Below are 23,159 nucleotides of genomic sequence, written 5' to 3'. Positions count from 1 at the left end.
CCAATCCAGATTCCTCTGCTATGAATTCTCTGTTTAGCTCTGTACCCGATTTATTAATTGGTTATTGGTTATTTGGTTCTTTGGTGGTTAACTTCTTGAGTTCTTTATATGTTTTGAATATTAGCCTTCTGTCTGCTGTGAGGTTAGTGAAGATTTTCCCCCATCTGTAGGTTGCTGATTTGTCCTACTAAAGGTGTCATTTGCCATACACAAGCTTTTCAGTTTCATGAGGTATCATTTATCAATTGTTGATCTTAGAGCCTGAGCCATTGGTGTTCTCTTAATGAAAATTTCCCCTTTGCTAGTGAGTTCAAGGTTTTTCCCTACTTTATCTTCTATTAGTTTCGGTGTATCCGGTTTATGTGGAGGTCCTTGATCCACTTGTACTTGAGCTTTGTACAGGGAGATAAGAATGGATCTATTTTCATAATCGGCAGTTAAACAAGCACCGTTTATTGATGATGCTTTCTTTTATCCACTGTATCTTTTTGCTCCTTTGTAAAAGATCAAGTTTCCATAGGTGTGTGGGTTTAGTTCTGGGTCTTTGTTCCTATTCCATTGATTGACCTGTCTGTTTCTGTACCAATACCATGCAGTTTATCTCTTTTGCTTTGTAGAACAGCTTGAGGTCAGGGATGGTGATTCCTCCAGAAATTCTTTGATCGTTGAGAATAGTTTTGGCTATCCTGGACTTTTTGTTTTTCCATATGAAGTTGAGAGCTGCTCTTTCCATGTCTGTGAAGAATTCTGTTGGAATTTTGATGGGGATTGCATTGAATCTGTAGATTGCTTTTGGTAAGATGGCCATTTTTACTATGTTAATCCTACCAATCCATGAGCATGGGAGATCTTTCCATCCTCTGAGGTCTTCTTTGATTTCATTTTTCAGGGATTTGTAGGTCTTGTCATAACAGCTTTCACTTATTTGGCAAGAGTTAGTTACACCAAGATATTTTATACTATTTGTGGCTATTGTGAAAGGTGTTGTTTCTTGTGACCGTTTGCTTAGAAAACTCTTTTCCAGCTTTTACTCTGAGATAGTGTCTGTTTGTCACCGAAGTGTGTATCTTGTATGCAGCAAAACGCTAGATTCTGTTTAAATATCCAGCCTGTATCTTCTTATTGGGGAGTTGAGTCCATTGGTGTTGAGACATATTAAAGACATTTGATTGTTAGTTCCTATTATTTTTGTTGCTGGTGGTGGTACTGTATGTGTATGGTTCTCTTCTTTAGAGTTTGTTCTGAAATGTTTAGTTTCATGTTTTCTTGGGTATCGTTACACTTCTTGTGTTGGAAATTTCGTTCTAACATCCTCTGTAGGACTGGATTAGTAGAAAGATAGACAGTGTGTAAATTTGGTTTCTCCATCTGTGGTAATTGAGAGTTTTCCTGGGTATAGTATCCTGGGCTTGCATTTTTCTTCTCTTAGTGTCATCATATGTGGAAAGAATTGCTACAAGTCTATCTGTATGGAGAAAGGCTTTGTTTCTCTGTAATAGATGAAGGGACCATGGATACAATTTTGGAGATTTTTGTAATCTTTACTTAAAATAACAGTGTCCTTCCCAGTATGGGAAAGCCAACAGATTATAGGTGTATTAATAATTGTGACTTTGTTGTGACTAAAATCAGAAACTATTTTATACATTTTACTGAGATCTTCAAGTATACTTGGTGTATTTTATTGTTTAATCATCACTTTTCAACAATGTGGCAGTACCCACTTGTATTCTCAGCACTTGGTGGTGGAAACAGGAGGAGCAGGAGGTGAAGGCACTTAGACCACATGAAGTTCTGCCAAAGGAAGGAAGAAATCATATATTTCCTTATAGCCTATTTGTTCTTTAATATTCTAATCATTTTTGTAAAGTGGGTTTTTCCTGCAATCTTTTTTTTTCTTTTGGTTTTTCAAGTCAGGGTTTCTCTGTATAGCCTGGGCTGTCTTGGAACTCACTCTGTAGACCAGGCTGGCCTCGGAACTCAGAAATCCGCCTGCCTCTGCCTCCCAAGTGCAGCGATTATGTTTCAAAATATTACCAGTAAGAAATAAGATTTTATAAGCCTTTCTCGACTTTGAATAGGGTGTGTGTCATAGATAATCCAATACAGAATCACCATGGTGGAAATGGAGAGTTCTTGTGTCTTCAACTATAGTTTCTTTTGGTCAGGTGTAGGCAATAGCACTGAAGGTGGAAGAGGAAAGGCAGGTGCAAAGCTCTTTCAAGATTTCCAGATGTTAAGTAGAATCTGGACTCATCCTTGGTGTTTGCAACTGGACTATATTAGCAAAGAAAATAAGGTAAATGAAGAACCTCACATTATTTAAATGTTACTTTTTATATTCTTTATACTGGAAGCAACTTTCTATTTCATTAAGTCAGCTTCTTTTATTTTTTTGTTTATTTAATGTCTTTTTGTTGTCATAGAGATGGGTACTTACTCTATATCCCTGGATGGCATGAAACTTACTGTGTTAACCTCCACCTTTTGGACTTCGTCTTCTTTAGCCTTCTGAGTGTCTGCATTATAGATGTATGCCACCAGGCTTATCTTATTTCTGTATCTTGAAATCATCATGCTTATAGGATCATTAAGTGTCTGTTTATGTGCTGGTATTTGAACCTAAGGGGCCTACATCCTCTGTTGTAAATGTCCTCGTAGTGAGCCCCTTTAACTTTTTCAAGGGCTAGTGGCATATGTCTCACTAATTGAATCCTTGCCTAATAAGCATAAAACCTTTAATTTTGATTCCTAGTGACTTGAGTACACACACTGAAAATAATGTAAAAATTTAAAAATGGGGCCAGGGATGCAGCTCAATAGGTATAGTATCTAGCATGTATGATACACTTTGATCTCCAGGACCACACAAACCAGGCAAGGTGGCATACATCTCTAATCTCAGTACTTGGTGGGTGGAAGTAGGAGGACATGAATTTTAGAGTCATCCTTGGCTACCATAGGGAGTTCATGGGAAGTCCATACTACATACTACATACATACTACATGGATCCACAAACAAAGCCTTGCTGGGTGTGTTGACACACATTTGAAATCTCAGCACTTGGAAGGCCGCGGCATCTAGCTTGAAGAGGCCAGCCTTGGCTGAGAACTGTGAAAACTTACCTTAAGTATTCCCTTCATTTGACGTAATTTTATAGTTATAGAAAAATGACTCAAGGAGTTCATTCATACTTTAATTCAGTTTCTCTGAATGTTAATATCACATATAGTCACAGTAACTTCTCAGAGTCAAGAGATTTACTTTCCTACAACAAACTTGGCTTGCATCGCCTTATTTTTTACATTTTCTTCCTCCCATCTAAGACCTCCTGATTTATAATTCTGTTAAATTGCCATTGTTTCTTTCAATCTTCTTTAGTTCCTTAGCCCTCATTCATTTTATATCATTTAAGGGAAATGAAATGTTTGACTTTCCAATATATGTTGAAATGGGCTACTAAAACCTGTCTTCTTTTGTTTAGGGTTATTTTGATGAAGATAGTATGGATGAATTTATAGCTTCAGATTCTGATGAAACCTCTATGAGTTTAAGCTCAGATGAGTATGCAAAGTAAATTGAGTACTTTTGTTACCTATGCTGGGACATTTAAAGCCTGTACTTGTGGGTGGGCTTCTGATAATTGGCTTTATAGCCTTAGTTATTATGCTTTCCTAACACAAGGTTCTCTCTCCCTCTCTTCCTCTCTCCCTTCCTCCCTCCCTCCCTCCCTCTCCCCCTCCTCCCTCCCCTCCCCCCTCCCCCTCTCTTTTCATTTTAGAAAGAAGAAAGCAAAGGGGAAGAAGGGGAAGAAGGACAGCAGCTCAAGCGGAAGTGGCAGTGACAATGATGTTGAAGTCATCAAAGTCTGGAATTCAAGATCTAGAGGAGGTGGAGATGGCAATGTGGATGACACAGGAAATAACCCTTCAGTTTCTCTGAAGCTAGATGAAAGTGAGTGTGCTGAACGTTTACTGTAGAACATTGGCTGAGCACATTAGGTCGTCCATGTTTGTTTTGTCCTGTTATCTTAGAGAGTTGATGCAAAGGAATTTCTTTGCTCAAGTATTAAGAGGGTGCAGAGTTAGAACAAATCATTAATGTTTAATTGTAGGCAAGTCAGTCTCCTCTGTATGGTAATTTGTAAGAAAGAAAATGGAAAGCTAATTGTTTATTTAAATGTATATGCTTGCACACAACTATTCTGACTTCGAGTATAGCTCTTAAGGGCAGTTCTTACAAAATATTGAAGTAAAGTTGCTAAATTTAGTTTTATAAATGAATGTTAGAAATGGAATTCATTCTAAAATGTGTCTAATCTAAAGGCCTCTGTAGGATTTACACTTAGCTACTGGAAGCGTTTCAGTAGTGAATTGTATACATTAGAATGAATTTTAATCATTTAGACTTTCCTTTCTAATTCTTCATAATCTATAATTACGTGCTTTGGTTCCCCCTATAACATGTACAGTTCATTTTTCTGTTTTTCTCTCCTTTATATGAAAGGAAAAGTTTACTGCCCCAGGATTTCAGTTTTTCTCCCCTTGTATATGCTTAAGAGTTAGTGCTTAGCCATTCTACTATTCTTAGTACACGCTGACTGTGTTTAGGAGCTTTAAAGCTGGGACTAAATATCAGAATATTTCCAATATCTTACTTCTAAATGGCTTTAAATATTTGGCATTGGGGAGTTATAGATTAAAACAGTTAAACATCTGTGAGGCGGAAAGAAATGTGGGTGGCAGCCGAATGATCTTGTGATCAGACCAGCTTGGTTGAGCTCAGGTCTCCGCTGACTAACACAGTGATTCCTCTATCAACGCTTCTCTTTTCAGTACCTCTGTGGAGTAGACAGGTGGCAGCCTAACCACAAACCCTGGATTCTCCAAATCAGGGGAGTCATGAAATTTAAACTACACAATTTCCCTCTTTTTTCTTCTCTTCGGCTCCTCCATCCATTAAAGCAGCTTTGTCAGCATCCATCTTCCAAGTAGAATTAAAGAGTATTTTCATCACAGCTCAAACTGTGATTATAAAGTCAAAGCAATGAAAAGCTTCTGCTCGCTCCTGCTGTGCTCTCTTCTTCCACCCTTTCTACTTACAGTTCTGCACTCTCTCCCTATGTGTGTATGTTCCCGGGAATAATATTATTGAACTTCTTTTTTTTTTCTGTTAGGGCTAAAAAGAAAGAATTATTCAGTGCTCGAAATGCAAGTCAGAGGTATGGCAAGGAGGTAAAGGGGAGGCAGTAGGGTGCAGATTTGATGCATGTATGAAATTCCCAAGGAATAAAATATTGATTAGTTTTAAATTGTAGTTAATATCCCCTTGCTTGTCAGGAAGTGCAAGTGGGATGTGTACCTGGATTGCTTCTAGAAATGTCTAGCTGCTTCCAGTTTTCCAGATGGAAAAACTCAAAAGACAAGCTAGGACTTTTGCTTTATAAAGTCTGTGTGAAGTAACATAGAAGTTATTTATATGGAAATATATTTTTTAAAATTTATATACATGCAGATTTTATCAGAAACAGTCTCTTAAATAGATGGTAAAAATACAATTTGTTCTTTAGATTTAAATTCGCTCCATTTAAGAAATGGAGAAATGAGCTGGGCGTGGTGGCGCACGCCTTTAATCCCAGTACTCGGGAGGCAGAGGTGGGCAGATTTCTGAGTTCGAGGCCAGCCTGGTCTACAGAGTGAGTTCCAGGACACCCAGGGCTATACAGAGAAACCCTGTCTCGAAAAACCAAAAAAACAAAACAAAACAAAACAAAACAAAACAAAGAAATGGAGAAATGGCTCAGTGGTTGAGGCTATTCTTTCAGAAGACCAGTTAGGTTCCCAGCAACCACATAGTGGCTCACACCTATCTGCAATGTCAGTTTCAGGTAATCCAAAGCACTATGCATACATACCACAACACAACACACACACACACACAGGAAGATACATATACACATAAGATATATGAAAAATTTTAATAAAGAATATGCCATATGAACTTACATAGCTGTCGCTGGGTAACTAAAATGAAATTATTTTCTTAGAATGGTACATTAATGAGTCAGAATGTTGCTGCACGTGGAATTTTAGGTAGATGTTAAGTATAATTCTCTTGTAATAGTTTTTTTAAGTAGCATCATGTTTGAATAAGTTGTTTAGGTTTACAGTAGCATCCTTTTGTATTTTATTAGGAGGAAAGTTTATGGTAAAGAATAGCTATATAATCCAAAGGTTATTGATTTATTGGTAGCGTTTTTAGAGTATACTTCATTCATGAATGGTTATATGTTATATTACCTTAGTTTGGTTAAGTGGGTGGGGCTTTCAAGACAAATCTTACTTTGTAGCACAGGCCTAGAAATCACCTCGTAGCCTCAAAGTTTTGTTAATCCTTTTGCCTTAACTTCCTGACTTTTTTGGTTTTTCCAGACAGGGTTTCTCTGTGTAGCCCTGACTGTCCTGAAACTCACTCTATAGACCAGGCTGGCCTCGAACTCAGAAATCCGCCTGCCTCTGCCTCCCGAGTGCTGGGATTAAAGGCGAGCGCCACTACGTCCAGCTACTTCCTGACATTTTTAAAAGCATCCCATTTCATATATGAATATAAATTTTGTGATAGAATTCTTGCATTTGATGTAGGGATGTATATTATTAGCAAAAATTCACTATCCTTTTTTATTCAACAAATATATTTGAGTGCTTACTCTGTGCTAGATACTGTTATAAACAAAATACATTTAGGCGTTTACTATTTGTCTTTTTTTTTTTTTTCTCTTTGGTTTTCCGAGACAGGGTTTCTCTGTGTAGCCCTTGCTGTCCTGGAACTCACTCTGTAGAACAGGCTGGCCTTGAATTCAGAAATCCGCCTGCCTATGCCTCCCGAGTGCTGGGATTAAAGGTGTGCACCACCACTGCCCGGCTTTACTATTTGTCTTATTCCAACCAATTGCATAGTCTATAAAGGAGAAAGTTCTATTCGAGCTTACAATTCTAGTCACTGAGTAGCCCATGTTTGGGTGTCCGTATGTAGTAGAGGCCTTGTGCTGTTTACCTTGTACGAAATAAGAGAACAAAGCACAAATGGCTCCTCATAAGCATTCTCACATGTGTCTTCCTGCCTCAGTTCCCAGAGTTTTGTAGGTGTTCACCATTATCTCCCTTAAAAACCTAATCATTTCTTGGGAATCAAGACTTAACATGAATTCATTGTTTTTAATACGTGAGTAATACTCCATTGTGTAAATGTACCACAATTTCTGTATCCATTCCTCTATTGAGGGACATCTGGGTTTCTTTCCAGCTTTTCTGGCTATTATAAATAAAGCTGCTATGAACATAGTGGAACATCTTCTGGGCAAATGGATGATATCTGGAGGATATCATCCTTAGTGAGGTAACCCAGTCACTAAAGAAGTCACTAGATACACACTCACTGATAAGTGGATATTAGTACAGAAACGTAGAATGCCCAAGATACAATTTGCAAAACACCAGAAACCAAGAAGAAGGAAGACCAACATGTGGATACTTCATTCCTCCTTAGGATAGGGTACAAAATACCCAAGAAAGGAGTTACAGAGACAAAGTTTGGAGCTAAGATGAAAGGATGGACTATCCAGAGACTACCCCACCAGGGGATCCATCCCATTAGTCATCAAACCCAGACATTATTGCACATGCCAGCAAGATTTTGTTGAAGGGACCCTGATATAGCGGTCTCTTGTGCCTGGCAAACACAGAAGTGGATGCTCACAGTCATCTATTGGATGGAACACAGGGTCCCTAATGGAGGAGCTAGAGAAAGTACCCAAGGAGCTGAAGGGGTCTGCAACCCTATAGGTGGAACAACAATATGAACTAACCAGTACCCCCTAAGCTCGTGTCTCTAGCTGCGTATGTAGCAGAAGATGGCCTAGTTGGCCATCATTGGGAAAGAGGCCCCTTGGTCTTGCAAACTTTATATGACTCAGCACAGGGGAAGGCCAGGGCCAAGAAGCTGGAGTGGGTGGGTAGGGGAGCAGGGGCGGGGGAAGGGTATAGGGAACTTTCCGGATAGCATTTGAAATGTAAATAAAGAAAATATTCAATAAAAAAAACTTAAAATGAATTTCAGTGAAGACAAACCACGTTTCAATCCTCAGCACCACACTGCTGTTGCTTTGCTCCCCCCCCATGCACATTTTCTGTCTCTCTCCCCTCCCCCTTCCTGTTATTTATTTTGTATGTACAGTTGTTTTCCAAACATGTTATGCTTCCCCCCTTTAAAGCGTACACTTTGTTATTCTAAATGCAGCAGTAGTCCATTTCTTTAAATACAGAAGACATCAAGAATTTTTGAGTGAGTGTATTGATTTCTATTTGTATTATATTTTGTGTCTTCTAAGTTTCTTGTGGGTCCAGAATGTATATAAAGTAGTAGTTGGATGCATTTCATGCATTCAGTTGCTGTTAACATACACAGCAAGGAATTGTAACAGAAATTATAATTAAAGTATCTGGATGATAAAATCAGAAAAATTTGTAAGCATAAATATTTGCTTACAAATTTTAATATCATATATTGCTAAGTCTTCACCTTGAGATGGGCCTTCATTAGCCTCCCTACTACTGGGATTGTAGACATGATCCAGCTGCCTGGCTAGAATATATAGTAATTGAAGTAGCTCAAAGGTTTCTGGATTATTTATTTTAAAGAAAAGTTCTCATGTGGTCCACGTTGTTGATATATATAGCTGAGTAAGCCTGAACTTCTGATTTTCCTGTTTCTACTTCACAGTGTTAGGGTTATAGATGTATCCCACAATACTTTGGTTTTATTGCAGTGCTAGGGATTAAATCCAGAATTTCATGCTAGAGATGCATTCTACCAGATAAGTTACATTCCCAGTCCCACATTTTGCTCTTTTAGATTATACTTAGTAGGATCAAAATTAGAATGGAATTGGTAGGTCACACAATTAGCATTCAGGATTCCCTGGAGTTGATTCCCCAGCCTTGCACAAAAGAGTGGGATCTATTATGTTTCCATAGAAATTTTCACTTATCTTAGCTTGGACATTTCCTATTTAACCTCACATTTTTACTCCCTGCTAGCATTTGGTAGTTCAGAGGGTTTGTTGCTGTTATTTGTTGTAAATAGCCTGTGTGCGATGGGTTGTGGTTACCAGGCAGTGTTTTCATGTCAGAGAAGAGGACTAGTTACCTTTCACGTTCCCAGACTAGCTAAGGGCCAGGGATTTGAGGCAAACCTTTCTGAAATGAAAGGAATTGTAATGTGTGAAATGTGTGAATAGTTTGCCTACCAAGAAAGGAGAATACCCTATTAAATACTATAGAGCCAAAAGCGATAGTGGATGCCTATAATCTGAGCAGTCAGGATGATGATGATGATAAAAGGTCAGAGACTTTGAGTCTAGGCTTGGCTATATAGTGTGTTTGCGGTCAGCCTAGGCTTCAGAGTAAGACCTTGTCTCAACAAAACAAAACAAAAAAAACAAAAGATTTTTAGGGAAAGATGAGGTTTTATATGTATGTGGCATGCCTAAATAATAGTTCATGAAGTTTCTATGCAATTGCACAGTAAGTTATACAGAAGTAATGGAGCCACCAGGGACAACGCACAAAGAGGACCTTGCTAAATCTAAAAACCAAGTTCAAGACTATGTAGAATAGAAGCCTTAGCAATATTCTAGTCTTGTTTGAGGCTAACAGCTTTGGATTTTTGTTTTGTTTTGTTTTTGTTTTTGTTTGTTTGTTTGCTTGGGCTTTTTTGTTTTGTTTTTTTGTTGGTTTTTTTTTTGTTTATTTGTTTGTTTTGGTCTTCCTACTCAGGGACAGAATACAAGGCTTTGAGTCTTATGTATTTTGTTGAATTCTTAGATCACTTTTTCAAAGCTGAATCCCCTTAAAGGGTACACATTTTGTAAGTAAATGGTATGCCTCCTCCAGTAACACCCACCCAACTGAAAAAACCTGGCCAGTTCAGTTATTCCGAAGGTTGTATGTTTCACCTTTGGATTTGGTTGGCAAAGTTGTTTTATTAAATCCAGGTATGGTGGCACATGGCCGTAGTCCCAGATGGAATCAGAAGGATCAGAAATTCAGAGCCACCCTCGGCTACATAGTAAATTCAAGAAAAGCTTGGGGGTACATGAAACCCTGTTCAAAAGCAAGACAAAATAAAACAAAATAATTCTGTGTTAGCGATCCTTTGGGGTAACCTACAATAGCAAGTGTAGAATCAGCCTGCACATGTGTGCATTCATATTCGTCATGTTCACAGATTTCAGCCACACTGAAGATGAAATGGTACTGAAAAATTAGTCCTCTTCTACATTGAATAGTGGTAGATGAAGAGACTTATGGCTGCCTAAAAATGCAGAAAATGGTAGAAGAGGGACCTGGACCAATGTAAGAGTTGGGAAAAGGGATAGGGGAATGAAATACTATTCATTACACTCGATACTACTACTGTATTAACCTCTGTAGTTACATGCATTGAGTGCACACCAGACCAGTGCTATCACCAGTCAGTCAAGGAAGTAGGAGAGGGATCACAGGCCCCTACTTGTACCTCTGAAATATTGGCAGTCATTAGATTTGGAGGAGGGGAGGGACTGTCTTAATTGTGTATGTACCCTCTGCTATTCCCACTACCTTCCAATTGATAGTGCTAAACCCACAGTTACACAGATGACCCTGGTTAATCTTGGTGGGTCACAGGAGAAAATGAACACAGGAATGTGTAAGAGAGATTTTAAAGGAGGTTAAGTGGTGGGTAGAATTGGTAGGAATTTGGAAGTGAGGACATATACAAAGTGTACATTTGTGAAATTGTTACAAAGCATAATAGCAATCAGTTTTTAAATGATTGGCAAGAGGGTTCACTAGGTATGTGCCACACTAGCCTGCAGATCTGAGTTTGATCTCAGGAACCCACACACAGGTGGAAGGAGGGAAAGGCCCAAAGAGTTTGCCTCTGCCTTCCACTTGTGTGACCCCCCCAATATACACAATAATAAATATGCTTTTGAATTTTTTAAAAGAAAGATAATTGTAGTACACTAGAAATAAGCAACCTTAGGAAAATGTAGTGACAAAAAAAATACTAAGCAGCCTGAGAAAAGTTAGCTCACAAAACAAACAACATGGTCAGATTCACAAGAAATATGATTATGTAAATATTGGATAAAGTCTGAGAAATCAGCATTCGAATAACTGGAAAATCATACTGAATCTTTATGCTGTAAAATTTAAAAGTTAGGTAAAATGTATGGTAGTTTAGGGATACACTTGCAGTAAAAGAGAAATGGCAAATATAAAAGTAGGGGATTGCCGGGCGTGGTGGCGCACGCCTTTAATCCCAGCACTTGGGAGGAAGAGGCTGGTGGATTTCTGAATTTGAGGCCAGCCTGGTCTATAGAGTGAGTTCCAGGACATCCAGGGCTACACAGAGAAGCCCTGTCTCGAAAAACAAAACAAAACAAAAAACAAAACAAAAGAAAAAAATTTATATGCTTTAAATAAAAATAAAAGTAGAGGATTACTTAGGTCTTAGAAGAAGAAAGAGAAAATGGACCATCTTTTAGACTTCACCTGCATCGAGTAGAATTTTTGATAAACATGATATATGGAGGCACAGCTGTTCATTGTACTCTGCTTTTTATAACATTAAAATTATAAATACTTTTCAATGAAAGACAGTTGTGAGAAAATGCAGAAGCCTGTTAAGCATATTTTTTAAAGCTTTGATTCACAGTATCTTTACATTGTCTAATAGATTATTTCTTGTATATTTTACTTTATGGTCATTTTTTTGTTAAAAGAATAGCAAAATAGTTCAGTATGATTGGGTGATGTTTTTTCAGGTCAGACCGGATTTAGTGAAGATTTACTTCCTCGATCTCTCTGTCTCTGTTGCTTCGTGCCTCTTACAGTGTATTTTCAGGGTTTTAGTTTTTGGGGGGATTTGAATCCCTTTCTGGTCTCTTTCTGAGCTCCTCAGCCCCGCTGGTAGAGTCTGTCTTGCATTCTGTCAGAATCAATCTTCCGCTTGCTGTCATCTTGTATTTCGCTGAACCTTCACCTCTCCATTCTATGCCTTCCTTCCCTCAGTGTAGAGCTCTTTGTCCTGTGATGGCATCTCTTTCTGTGTTCATCCGCTGTCCTTTCCCTTCCCCTGTCCTAAGTAGCCGTCAGTCTCTTAGCTTTCTTATTCTAGCTTGTTTGCTGTCATTCAGGGGTATTTTTGCTGATTATTGTACTTACTTATGCTCCATTTATTTTATTTAGGTAAAACTACTTCCACTTCTAATCCAAGTAGCCCAGCTCCAGATTGGTACAAAGATTTTGTTACAGATACTGATGCTGAGGTTTTAGAACATTCTGGAAAAATGGTACTTCTTTTTGAAATTCTTCGAATGGCAGAAGAAATTGGGGATAAAGTGTAAGCTTTTTTTTATATATGTATATATATCTGTTATATAAATTAACATTTGGTAACCATAAAGTTTATTTAAACAGATCTGATATGTTTTCTTCCCATGATAAGATGTAATTTCTTTGATTATTACAATGTCATGCCAGCGCAACCAGCTACCTTCCTTATAAGCTGCTATTTCTGAGTATGTAATCAATTTTTTTCTTCAGTGCTTCAAGTTTTCACTATCTAGTTCAGGATGGTCTTAAACTCAGCAGTCTTTCTGCCTTTGCTTCTCAGGTACTGGAATCAATTGGTAAAAATACGGTTTGAAGCAGAAGCACTAGGAATTGATAGATTAAATACAGGCAGTGAATAGTCAGAGTGACTACTAGCTCTGCAACTTAAATGACTAGTGGATTATGGTATTAATTCCTAAAGTGGGAAAGCTGAAGAGTGAACAAGTGTATTAGAAATATAGCATTTCCATTGGGCCATGATAAATTTGAATAATAAGTTATTCTTGAAAGATGAAAAGTAGGAACTAGATGATACTTGAGTTTAGAGCGCCTATGAAGGGAGAAATGATTCTTCTTATACATGTTTGTTATTTGCTTGTTTTTCTGTTCTCAACTTGTATGATTTAAAGTTAATTTGAGAACTTGGGGGGATGTCTGTAGCTTAGTGGTAGGGTGCTTACCTAGTGTGCACAAGGTTTGGTCATTAGCAACTTCAATTTTGTATTTGCATATCATTTTATTAGTGACTTTCTCATCGTTGTAACAAAATACCTGATAGAACCAGCTTAAAGGAGGAGAGGTTTGCTCTGGCTTATGGTTACACAGGGATTTTAGTTCATTCTTCAGAAAGGGGGAAGCATGGCAGAGGGAGTGTAAAGCGACCATTGTTCGCAGACACCAGGAAGTAGATAAAGCCCATCTTCCCCCAGCGAACGGTTTCTGCAAGTATTGCTTTAAAAAGTTTCTAATTACATGTGTGTGTGTTCCCAGTGCCATGGCACATGTGGGGAAGTCACAAGAGAACTTTAAGATTCGGTTTTCTCCTTCCACCATATGGGACCCTGGGGTTGAATTCCAGTTGGTGGCAAGCACCTTTACCCACTGAACCATCTTTCCAGCCTTGTATTGCTTTTTATATTTTCATATGCTAATAAAGCAAGTGAAACCAAAATAGCTTATTCAGGTAAGAGTATTTTTTATCAATCATTAAACAATTTTTCTTTGTTATTTGTTACTAGAAGACATTTTATATATTGGCATTTGGGCCTAATGACTCTTAACTTCTTTGCATGATGCATATAGCTCAGTGATTCCTAAACTAGTCTTAATTGCTAATTGATTTAGGCTGACCTCTTTTCCAGTTTAATAGTCTAAATTCCATAGCCCTATCAATTACATAGTATGTCTAAGGAACTTAAAGTCCTGAAGTTCGTAGTTCAGAATTAATTGTTTCCGTGACTTCACTGAAGTTTGTTAGGTTCTGGGGAAGGCAACTGAGACAAGTGAACTGTGGCTATGGTTTGTCTAGACTCTTGCATTGATCTTCTCCTGGCCCCTTCAGTGATCTACTGCCATGTAAAATTGATTTGCCTTTTCATGTTGTTTGGTTTTATTGTTGTTGTCCTGTGTCTAACATCTTACAATCAACTTGTTAATTTCTTTAAAGTATATCTTGTTGAGGCTTTTGCATTTTATTATAAAGTTTTATGTTAAATTCATAGATAATTAGGAAAAACAATAACTTTGCAGGCTTGATCTTCTAATCCATGACTAATCTGGTTTTTTTTTAAAGTCTTGTTTTTAGCCAGTCGCTCATATCTCTGGACTTGATTGAAGATTTTCTTGAATTGGCTAGTAGGGAGAAAACAGAAGATAAAGATAAACCTCTTATTTATAAAGGTAAATGATAAGCATATCTATATTATAATTTTTAAAGTACTTGTGGAACATAATGAATGTTTTAAAGATGAAGGAAACCAAATTACCCAGTAGCTCGCCACCCTGTCATGTCACAGTATATTCTGTATTTTCTTCCTATCTGTATCCACAGACATCTCTCTGGTCAGTCTGTATTTCTTGTCTCCATTTGTTCCCCCCCCCCCCCATTTTGAACCAGGGACGGGATGTGTAGCTAAGATGGCCATATTTATGATCTTGTCACACCGTCATTCATGATGGAATTACAGCAGTGGCTGTCGTGCTTGGCTTGGTTTCTTCTGTTTACATCTTTCTTGTGTACCTTTGAGGTCTGCAGGGTGACATTATGGAAATGAATAGTAAATCAGCTACTAGATTGAGCTCTATTAATGTGTCTCCCATTCTATAGTTTTGTCATTTAACAAAAACTAATAACAGTAACATTACAATGATAGGTAATTTAGCATTGAAAACAAGTTTATTAATACATAATTCATATATTACACATTTTGCTCAGTGTGGAAAATCTACTGGTTTTAGGATATTTAGATGTGTGAAACTGGTATCATAGTTAATTTTTAAGTATTTTAATCACTTCTGTATGAATTCCTATATTATTTAGTTATTACTTCCTTATCCCACTCCTCAGCTTCTGTAAGCTAGGTAATCAGAACTCTACATGCCTTCTATGAGTGACTTCTGGACTACTGTGGGACTTTATAATACATAGTCTTTCCTTACTGGCGTCCTTCACATTGTGAACTAATTTCAATGTTAACCTATTTGTGTTACACTTTTTAAGAATTTAATAGCTCACTGTGTCTAATTCTACATTTTGATCAGTCGTTCATTTGATAATGGGAATGATTTCACTTCTGGGCTGTTGGAAATGGTGCTCTTGTTACTATTTTTAGTTTCCATGTATTTAAACATTAATTTTCAAATCTTTTGAATAGAATTGCAGACTACAGAGTAATTTCTATAGGATGATTCTCTGCTAAACTCATTGAAGTATCTGGAGATGTAGTTCAATGATAGAGTACTTAACTGGGATGTACAAAGCCTTATGTTTCAGCCTTAGGACCACAAGAAAGAGAAAACCAGCCTGTTTGGGCATAGCTGTGAGCTCATTTTTTATGTGCAGCCTTTGTGTTTCCTTTATGATTTTCAGCTGGCCTGCCTCCTCTTTCATGGTTCCTGATGCTCTCCCTCTCTTTTCTCTTCAGAAGGAAGTCCTTGGTTACTCTGACTCTTACTAGTTCAGGGATAGCTGATACATCACCGTTTTATTCAGAGTCCCTAGTGGGCTTACCAGGTGATGATATGAATCACCACACTCACTTGACTTCTGTTCTTCTGTTCACTAGTAAATTTGAACTGTTTTTGTTTTTACATGCTTATCAGTTTATAATTTTATAAGTTGTGTTTGTCAAGCATTGGCTTTAACTACCAATAAAGTCTTTTAAGTAACTTTTATTATTACTGCTAGGAATGTCACTGTGTATTGGTTAAGTACCAGCATTTGGAACAGTGTGGATTCTAATTAAGGCTATCTGACTCAGATTAGGAATTATTATCTAATAGTCTATGCAGTATGCCAAATTTCAGAGCACTCCCAAATCTTGAGAGTTGTAGGTACTGACCAGTTTGGCAAAGTCCCAGGCTACTGGGGGTAGAGGACAGCCGTGAGAGCCATTTCTCGGGAATTTTCTACCTTTTCTTTGAGCAAGGTCCTTTGTTTAAGAAAGGACTATTTTTCTGCTGTGTGAAGTAACAGAGCCATATAAATCTAGCACTAGGAAGGCAGAAACAAGAAGGATCACATGTTCATTTGGCAGCTTTGGCCATGGAGTGAAACTATGGAGTTAGCTACTGAGTCATCTCTTTAGTAATATAGCCCACCTTTTAGTTTGGGTTTTTGTATGTGTGTACTTGTGCCCGTAAGTATACATGGGCCTCTGAGTACATGGAGGCCAGAGGTCAGCTTCAGTTCTCTTTCTCAGTCGCACTCCACTCCATCTAATTTGGTCTCAACTGCATTGGAGTTCACAGTTTCAATTAGGCTGACAGGCTAGTGAGTCCCTGGCATCTGGTGCCTACCACCATGCCCAGCTTTTATCTGTGTCCTGGGGCTCTGAACCCAGGTCCTCATATTTGCAAAGCAGTCACTGAGCCATTTACCCAGAAACTAACATTTAGTTTCTGTTCCTAAATATAGAGGCTCAGATTCGCTCTGTATCTGATTGTGGCCTTAAAGTTCTGATCTTTCTGCGTCTACCTCCCAGGTGGCACCAGAATTGTGTGCATGCAACCTGCACCAATTTGGTTTTATTTCATACCAAGGATCCAGGGCTCCATGCATTCTGCCAGCTAAACTACATCTCCAACTTGTATTTTGATTTTTCAGAATGTCTAGTTATGGAGTCTGGCCTGGCCTGGACCATGTAATTGCCCTCCTGATGCTGGGATTATAGGCATGTACTATTCCACTTGGCCTATTACCCACCTACATTTTTTTAAATTAAATTTAGTTATTGTGTGTGTGGGTGCTTGGGCATGTGAGTGGAGGTCAGAGAACAACTTGGGATAGCTTTCTTCTTCCACCTCATGGGTCCTGGGGATGAACATTAGGTTGTCAAACTTTTTGGTAGGAACCTTTACCCCTTCAGTCATCTTGCTTTTAAGTGGTACTCAAGAATGAAAAATCTACAATTATGAAGGAGCAACACATGAAATTCCTCTGAGTTTTCTTACTCTACTTTCAGGTGAAGGAAAGTGGCTCCGAAATATTGACTATTACCGCTTGGATGGTTCTACTAATGCACAGTCAAGGAAGAAGTGGGCTGAAGAATTTAATGATGAAACCAATGTGAGGTATGAAGCATTTTCTGTATGTATAGATATTTTTTTCAATTTAGGTTCAGTAAAATTAGCTTTTTAATATATTTTTTAATAATATTTAATAAATGATGTAATCAAAGCCAAAACCAGGGGTATCTACAACCTTCACCCCAAAACTTTACTCACGGACACTGTAGCCATGTGAGTCTCACATCTATCACTTATAAATATATTTGAGCAGACATGGTAGCATATACTTTAATTTCAGCATTTGAGAGGCAGAAGCAAGTGGATCTTTTTAAGGTCAGTGCCTGATCTACATAGTAAGTTGCACTCCCACCTGGGCAGCACTGCAAGATTCTGTTTGGAAAATATTTGTGGTCCGTGCTTCTTTTCATTTTTGAGTTCTAGGGCATCATAGCCATTAACTTCTCAAGGTCATTTGAATTGTTCCCAGTTTTGGAATTAAAATTGAAGCTATTCTAAATGTTCTTGTACAAGCTTTTGTCATCACTAGTATTTTCCTTATGGTGCTAAAGTCTGAGAATCTTAAATGCTGGTTTGTGTGATACTCTTGACATTTATCTACCTGTGAGATTGTCAGCTTTACAAGGTGACTCTGTGGTCTTTCTGCCAGCAATGTAAGAAAGTTTGACTTCTACATTCGTTTCCACACTTACTATTTTCATGTTTTTACAAAAGCTAGTTGGTTTATTCATTCATTCACGTTCTCCAAAGGTGGTGCACTGTTCCTGGAGGAACTGAAATACCAGGTCGATGCATGGAGTGGACAGAAACTGCTCCTATTCCATCTCTTAGCTCCAAAAATCCGTGTAACATACTGCTCTTGGAGAGAGGATACATTGGATATTACACCGATAACACTCTACACTTGATTTTAGCCAAAAGGCTGAGAAATAATCCTAGTGTGATTTTTAATTTGCTTTTCTTCAATCATAAATCAGACAGATTGAATTCTTATATGTATATTGGTAATTTTTTATTTAAAATAATTTTGCATCTATTTTGATCATTCTTTCCCTTCTCCCAACATTTCTGAATCTTGAGTCCTCTTTAATTATACATTATTGGAAGTTTTAAAGTTAATAATATAGTTATAATTAATAATTAATGCAATTACAAATGTCTGATTTTTTTGTTGTTTTGGGAAGCTGATTCATCTTAAACCACTTTAGATAAAGTATGCCTTGTGTGTGTACTGTTGTAATATTAAAGTCATATCATAGCTAAGCATTTATTTTATATTTTCATTTTTAGAGGGCGATTGTTTATCATTTCCACTAAAGCAGGATCTCTTGGAATTAACCTGGTAGCTGCTAATAGAGTGATTATATTTGATGCTTCTTGGAATCCATCTTATGACATCCAGAGTATATTCAGAGTTTATCGCTTTGGACAAACTAAACCTGTTTATGTATATAGGTTCTTAGCTCAGGTAGGTTTGTCATTTACATTTCTTTCTTATTAAAAAGTTGGATGAAGATAATAATATTCTAGAAGTGCAGAACCTATACAGATGAAACTGATGAATACACATGCACAACATAGATCTTTTACAAACAGACAGTTGAAACTATTCTGTAAATTTATTAAATATTACAGAAATTTATTCTGTAAATAAAGCAAAAGTCAAGTTAGCCTTAGCAGCCAGACATGCTGGCACACTGCTGTGATTCTAGCACATAGCATGTGTAGGAAGGGAGGGGTAGTTTCAAGGACAGTCTTGTATATATGTGAAGACCTCTGTTTAAAACCAAAATCAACTCCCCTTCAGAATTCACATGTAAGAAAATAAAATTGAAGACAAATTTGCATTTCAAGTTAATTTGTATTTGTAGAGTCAAATTGCCCTTTTTAAAATAGTTGCATCTGTGCCTTAGGAGCAGGTGTGACATACACTCCACCTGCACCTAAATCTAGTTTTTTTTCAGTGACAGCCTTGGTTGACTGGTAGATCCTTACTTGGTCTTCCTCAGTGTGACATATGCTGTGTCTCTATCCTGATATTTACATGTACAGCTTCTTTATATTTTAGTTTATAGGTAATAAATACTGTATATTAATATGCTAGCATGTTCTAGCATAAGAGTATGCTAGCAGAAGAGTAATTTTGGTTATTGTTAGTCTTTTATGTATTACACAGAAACCTGCTTCCTCACATTCTAATTTCAGTATGCATCTAAATTTCCTTTCATGTCCCTTTTCTTTCTGGTTGTCCTGATATCTGCCTGTTCTCTGACTTTGACCAAGTATATAACTACCTCAAGGCAGCATACAGACCCATTTTGGTCAGATAATTTAGAATGGCTCTCCATAGTCTAATTTTCTTAATTTGATGATAAATTAAGATGGTAAGTTTTCTTAACCAGATGAGCTCTGTCATAGAGCATCACTGCTAGGTAGTCTTTATGGCAACATATGACCTTGAACTGTTACCTTTTTATATTGACCAGTAATTAGATTTATCTGAAGTTCCATGTTGACCAAATTTCCTTATTTGTATAATTGTTCCTTTCTTCTTTTTTAAACAAAGGGAACCATGGAAGATAAGATTTACGATCGTCAGGTAACAAAGCAGTCACTATCTTTCCGAGTTGTTGATCAACAGCAGGTTGAGCGCCATTTTACCATGAATGAGCTTACTGAACTTTATACGTTTGAGCCAGACTTATTAGATGACCCTAATTCAGAAAAGAAGAAGAAAAGAGATACCCCCATGCTGCCGAAGGTATGTTTTTATTTAGATTATTAGGTTAACTAATAAACCAAATGCCAACAGGGACCAAGGAAAACCGTACTACAACAGTGAAAGTGAATCTCCTGAAGGCCACTGCACAGATTTTCAGAGATTAACTTATATATTCAGTAAGCTTTAATCTACATGATTATAAATGTAAGGATGCCTGATTGCATCTCCGTAGGCACTATAAATGATAATATTTCTGAAAAGCATGCTTTAGGTTAAATAGCATTCCTACCTCCCAGAAAGAAATCTGAACAGATACCTGAGTGGAAATCATGAAGACTGTATTTTCCTATGCTTCCAGTTTAGCACGTACATATTTAATTAACAGTACTAGTAAGTTAGCTGCCTCTTTACCTTCTTTTCTGTCATAGACCAATTAAGAATCAGCAAATTGGCCTATGAAAAATTACCCATCATCTTAATTATGAAGGAACTGTAACTCAAAACCATAGATACTACTACCTTGTACTTATTAGGGTTGCTATTAAAGGAACAAAAAGTAGTAAGTATTGGTGAGGACGTGGATAAGGGAAACCCTTATGGACTTTTGGAGGGATCTGAAAGAAACTAATCATAGTGTAGGGTTGAAGTGGCTGTCTAGAAGTAGGAGCAGGAAGAGAAGAAGAGAACACTCCAAGGTAGATAGAGACTGGGTTAATAGAACTTAGATTAGGAAACATTATGACTGTAGGGTCTATTGAAGTTTAAACAAGAAACATTTTTCATCTTAAAAGTATTTTGTGTAATTGTGGAAGATAAATTAGAGAAAATAAAGTGGATGCTAAACCCTTGTTAGGATGCTATTAAGATGATGTAGATGAGGGTTACTGGCAGGCCTAAATAAAACACAGTGTCAACAGGAGGGGTGTACAGTCCAGTTAGTAAATGTTAGATTTGTTTCTCGGGCTTGTATTGGCAAGTTCATCTCATCTTGCCAAACTTTGATAGGGTTTATTTTGACATTTGCAGTGAAGCATTTCTTGTCATTTGAACCTGCTTTTATTAAAGATATATCAAAGCTACCTCCTATTATTACAGTACAATTGTAGCTACAGTCCCTTTATTTATAATTTTTATTATCCTTAATTTTATTAATTTTTCATATGATAATTTGGTCATATTTCCTCCCTTCCCCACACCCCTACTCACTGAACTTTATGTTCTTTCTCTCTCCTGTTTTGTTTTGACTTTTCTCCCTTACTTTGTTGTTTTGTTTTGTTTTGTTTTTTGGTTTTGTCAAGACAGGGTTTCTCTGTATAGCCCTGGCTGTCCTGGAACTCACTTTTAGACCAGGCTGGCCTGGAACTCAGAAATCCTCCTGCCTCTGCCTCCCAAGTGCTGGGATTAAAGGCCTGCGCCACCACTGCCCAGCTGTTTTTTATTTTTGTGGGTTTTTAAATTATCTTTAGTCAAAAATATATATCTTAATTCCTTTCCTCAACTAATATTATCTAAGTAGTTATTAAGTAGCATGCCTTTTCTATGGGAATTTTTCCAGAACTACTTATTTCTAACGTACCTGATGTGATTATATGCCTTTCTGCCTCTTTACAGTCCTAATGCACAATTCTTTGTTTCGTATTTCTGTTACTCTTTTTAGTTTTACTTATCACCTTTCTAATTACATTTGATGTCTTAGATGATTAGTCACTTGACTATGATTTTGTCTCATATTTTTATAGCTCATTAAAGGCAAGAACTACTTTCTTCCTTTGCTCTCTTCCATAGTAAGCAGCATAACACTAGCCTTTAAAAAGTAGCAGAGTGTCACTGAACTCTCACCATTCCTTAGTGATGTACTGTCGTTGAGAGTTGTGACTACAGTGCTTGGTCTCACTGTCAGTCTCTCGGGGTAAATTTATGAAAGGACGAAATTGTTTGGTTTTACCTTGTATCTGGTTGTGTCTGGATCTGTTTGTGTTTTGTACATCCTACACAAGTGCTCCTTTGCTAAGCCACACAACAGCCCTTTGTCTTATTATATTGTGTCTTCAGTTCCTTCTTGAATCTGTCATATTAGTCAACTTCACTCATGACCATAGCATATTAACTTGTGTTTTCTTAACTCTACACATATGATTCTTAATTGCTGTTGCCAATGAAATTTTTTTCTTTTTGAAATCATAATCCTGTGAATATTGTTTCTTTTAGTGAATTTAAATTTAAGATCTTCTGAATCATGTCGTCTTAAGTGTCTGTTTGTCTCTTGGTGGGCTTTTGATCTTTTGATAGAGTCTGGCTGTATAGCTTAGGCTCACCTTAGATTCACTTTGTAGCTTAGGTGGTCCTTGAACATCTAGCAGTCCACCTGCTTCAGCATCCGGAAGGCCGCAGTTGTGGGTATGAATCATCCTTAACACCCAGCTCTCTAATTAGGGTTTCTTTTGCATTGGTAAAACATCGTGACCAAAAGCAACTTAGGGAGGAAAGGGTTTATTTGGTTTATGGGTTACAGAAGTCCATCATCAGGGGAAGTCAAGGTAGAACCTGAGATGCAGGAACTGAAACAGAGACTGGAAAGGAGTGCTGCTTACTGACTTACTCCCTCTGGTCCACCCCAGGGCTACTTGCTCAGGAGTAGTACCACCCCTAGTGGTTGGTCCTTCCCATATGGATCATCAGTCATGAATGCCATATAGACTAGAATTGTCCCCCGACAGTCTAATGCAGTCATTTTCTCTAGTCAGGTTCTTTGTTCCAAATAACTCTAGCTTGTGTCAAGTTGACAAAAAGGTGAAAAACAAACAAAAATAACTGAGATTCTAGGTTCTATCCATTCTTTTAACTTTTCAGAGTAATGTTCTTCAGTCATAAGCCTTCACCAAATCTTACTGAGTTGGTGACTGATTCTCAACTATTTGTTTCTTAAATATTAATGTCACCTTTGTTAACATATATGTGAATTTTCTTTGGAAAAATGCTTTTTCTGGCAATAGATTTATAGATTGCACAGATTTTTAGTGACCTGATCTTGGCCAGGACCACATTTCATAATACACTTAAGTAGGTGTTTTGTTCCTCTTAAGTACAGTGTACACAGCCTAGGTTCCGTACCCTTTATTAAGAAAACAAAAGCCGCCTCCGGTGCACTGCCGGGGAGAGAGCGGACTGGAGAGGGGACCCGCAGCTGGACCCGATCGTCCTGCGCCTCTCCTGCCCAGGAGGGGTGTTCGCCTGGCGGCTGTCCGCAGGC

The 23,159-nt window shown here is 37.6% G+C and overlaps 1 protein-coding gene and 1 non-coding gene across 14 annotated transcripts in view; one reads left to right on the top strand and one right to left on the bottom strand.

Annotated features, from left to right (window-relative positions):
- Atrx (ATRX chromatin remodeler) overlaps positions 1-23,159 on the top strand; it is a 141,714-nt gene that overhangs the window by 103,820 nt on the left and 14,735 nt on the right. For 12 of the 13 annotated variants that reach the window (XM_029534445.1, XM_029534446.1, XM_029534440.1 and 9 more), the window contains 8 exons: positions 2,169-2,299; positions 3,486-3,574; positions 3,783-3,955; positions 12,295-12,448; positions 14,234-14,340; positions 17,124-17,232; positions 18,478-18,655; positions 19,754-19,948. In XM_029534445.1, the coding sequence (XP_029390305.1) occupies positions 2,169-2,299; positions 3,486-3,574; positions 3,783-3,955; positions 12,295-12,448; positions 14,234-14,340; positions 17,124-17,232; positions 18,478-18,655; positions 19,754-19,948 (1,136 nt within the window). The remainder of the gene's footprint in view (positions 1-2,168; positions 2,300-3,485; positions 3,575-3,782; positions 3,956-12,294; positions 12,449-14,233; positions 14,341-17,123; positions 17,233-18,477; positions 18,656-19,753; positions 19,949-23,159) is intronic. The other variant, XM_021188260.1, reaches the window with a different exon arrangement.
- LOC115063253 lies at positions 17,936-18,121 on the bottom strand. The gene has a single exon (XR_003843125.1). It is a non-coding gene; the product is annotated as a U2 spliceosomal RNA (small nuclear RNA).

The sequence above is a fragment of the Mus pahari genome, chromosome X (genome assembly GCF_900095145.1).
Source record: "Mus pahari chromosome X, PAHARI_EIJ_v1.1, whole genome shotgun sequence".
Lineage (NCBI taxonomy): Eukaryota > Metazoa > Chordata > Mammalia > Rodentia > Muridae > Mus > Mus pahari.
The sequence above is the reverse complement of the archived record's forward strand: the minus strand, read 5'-3'. Positions and strand labels throughout refer to the sequence as shown.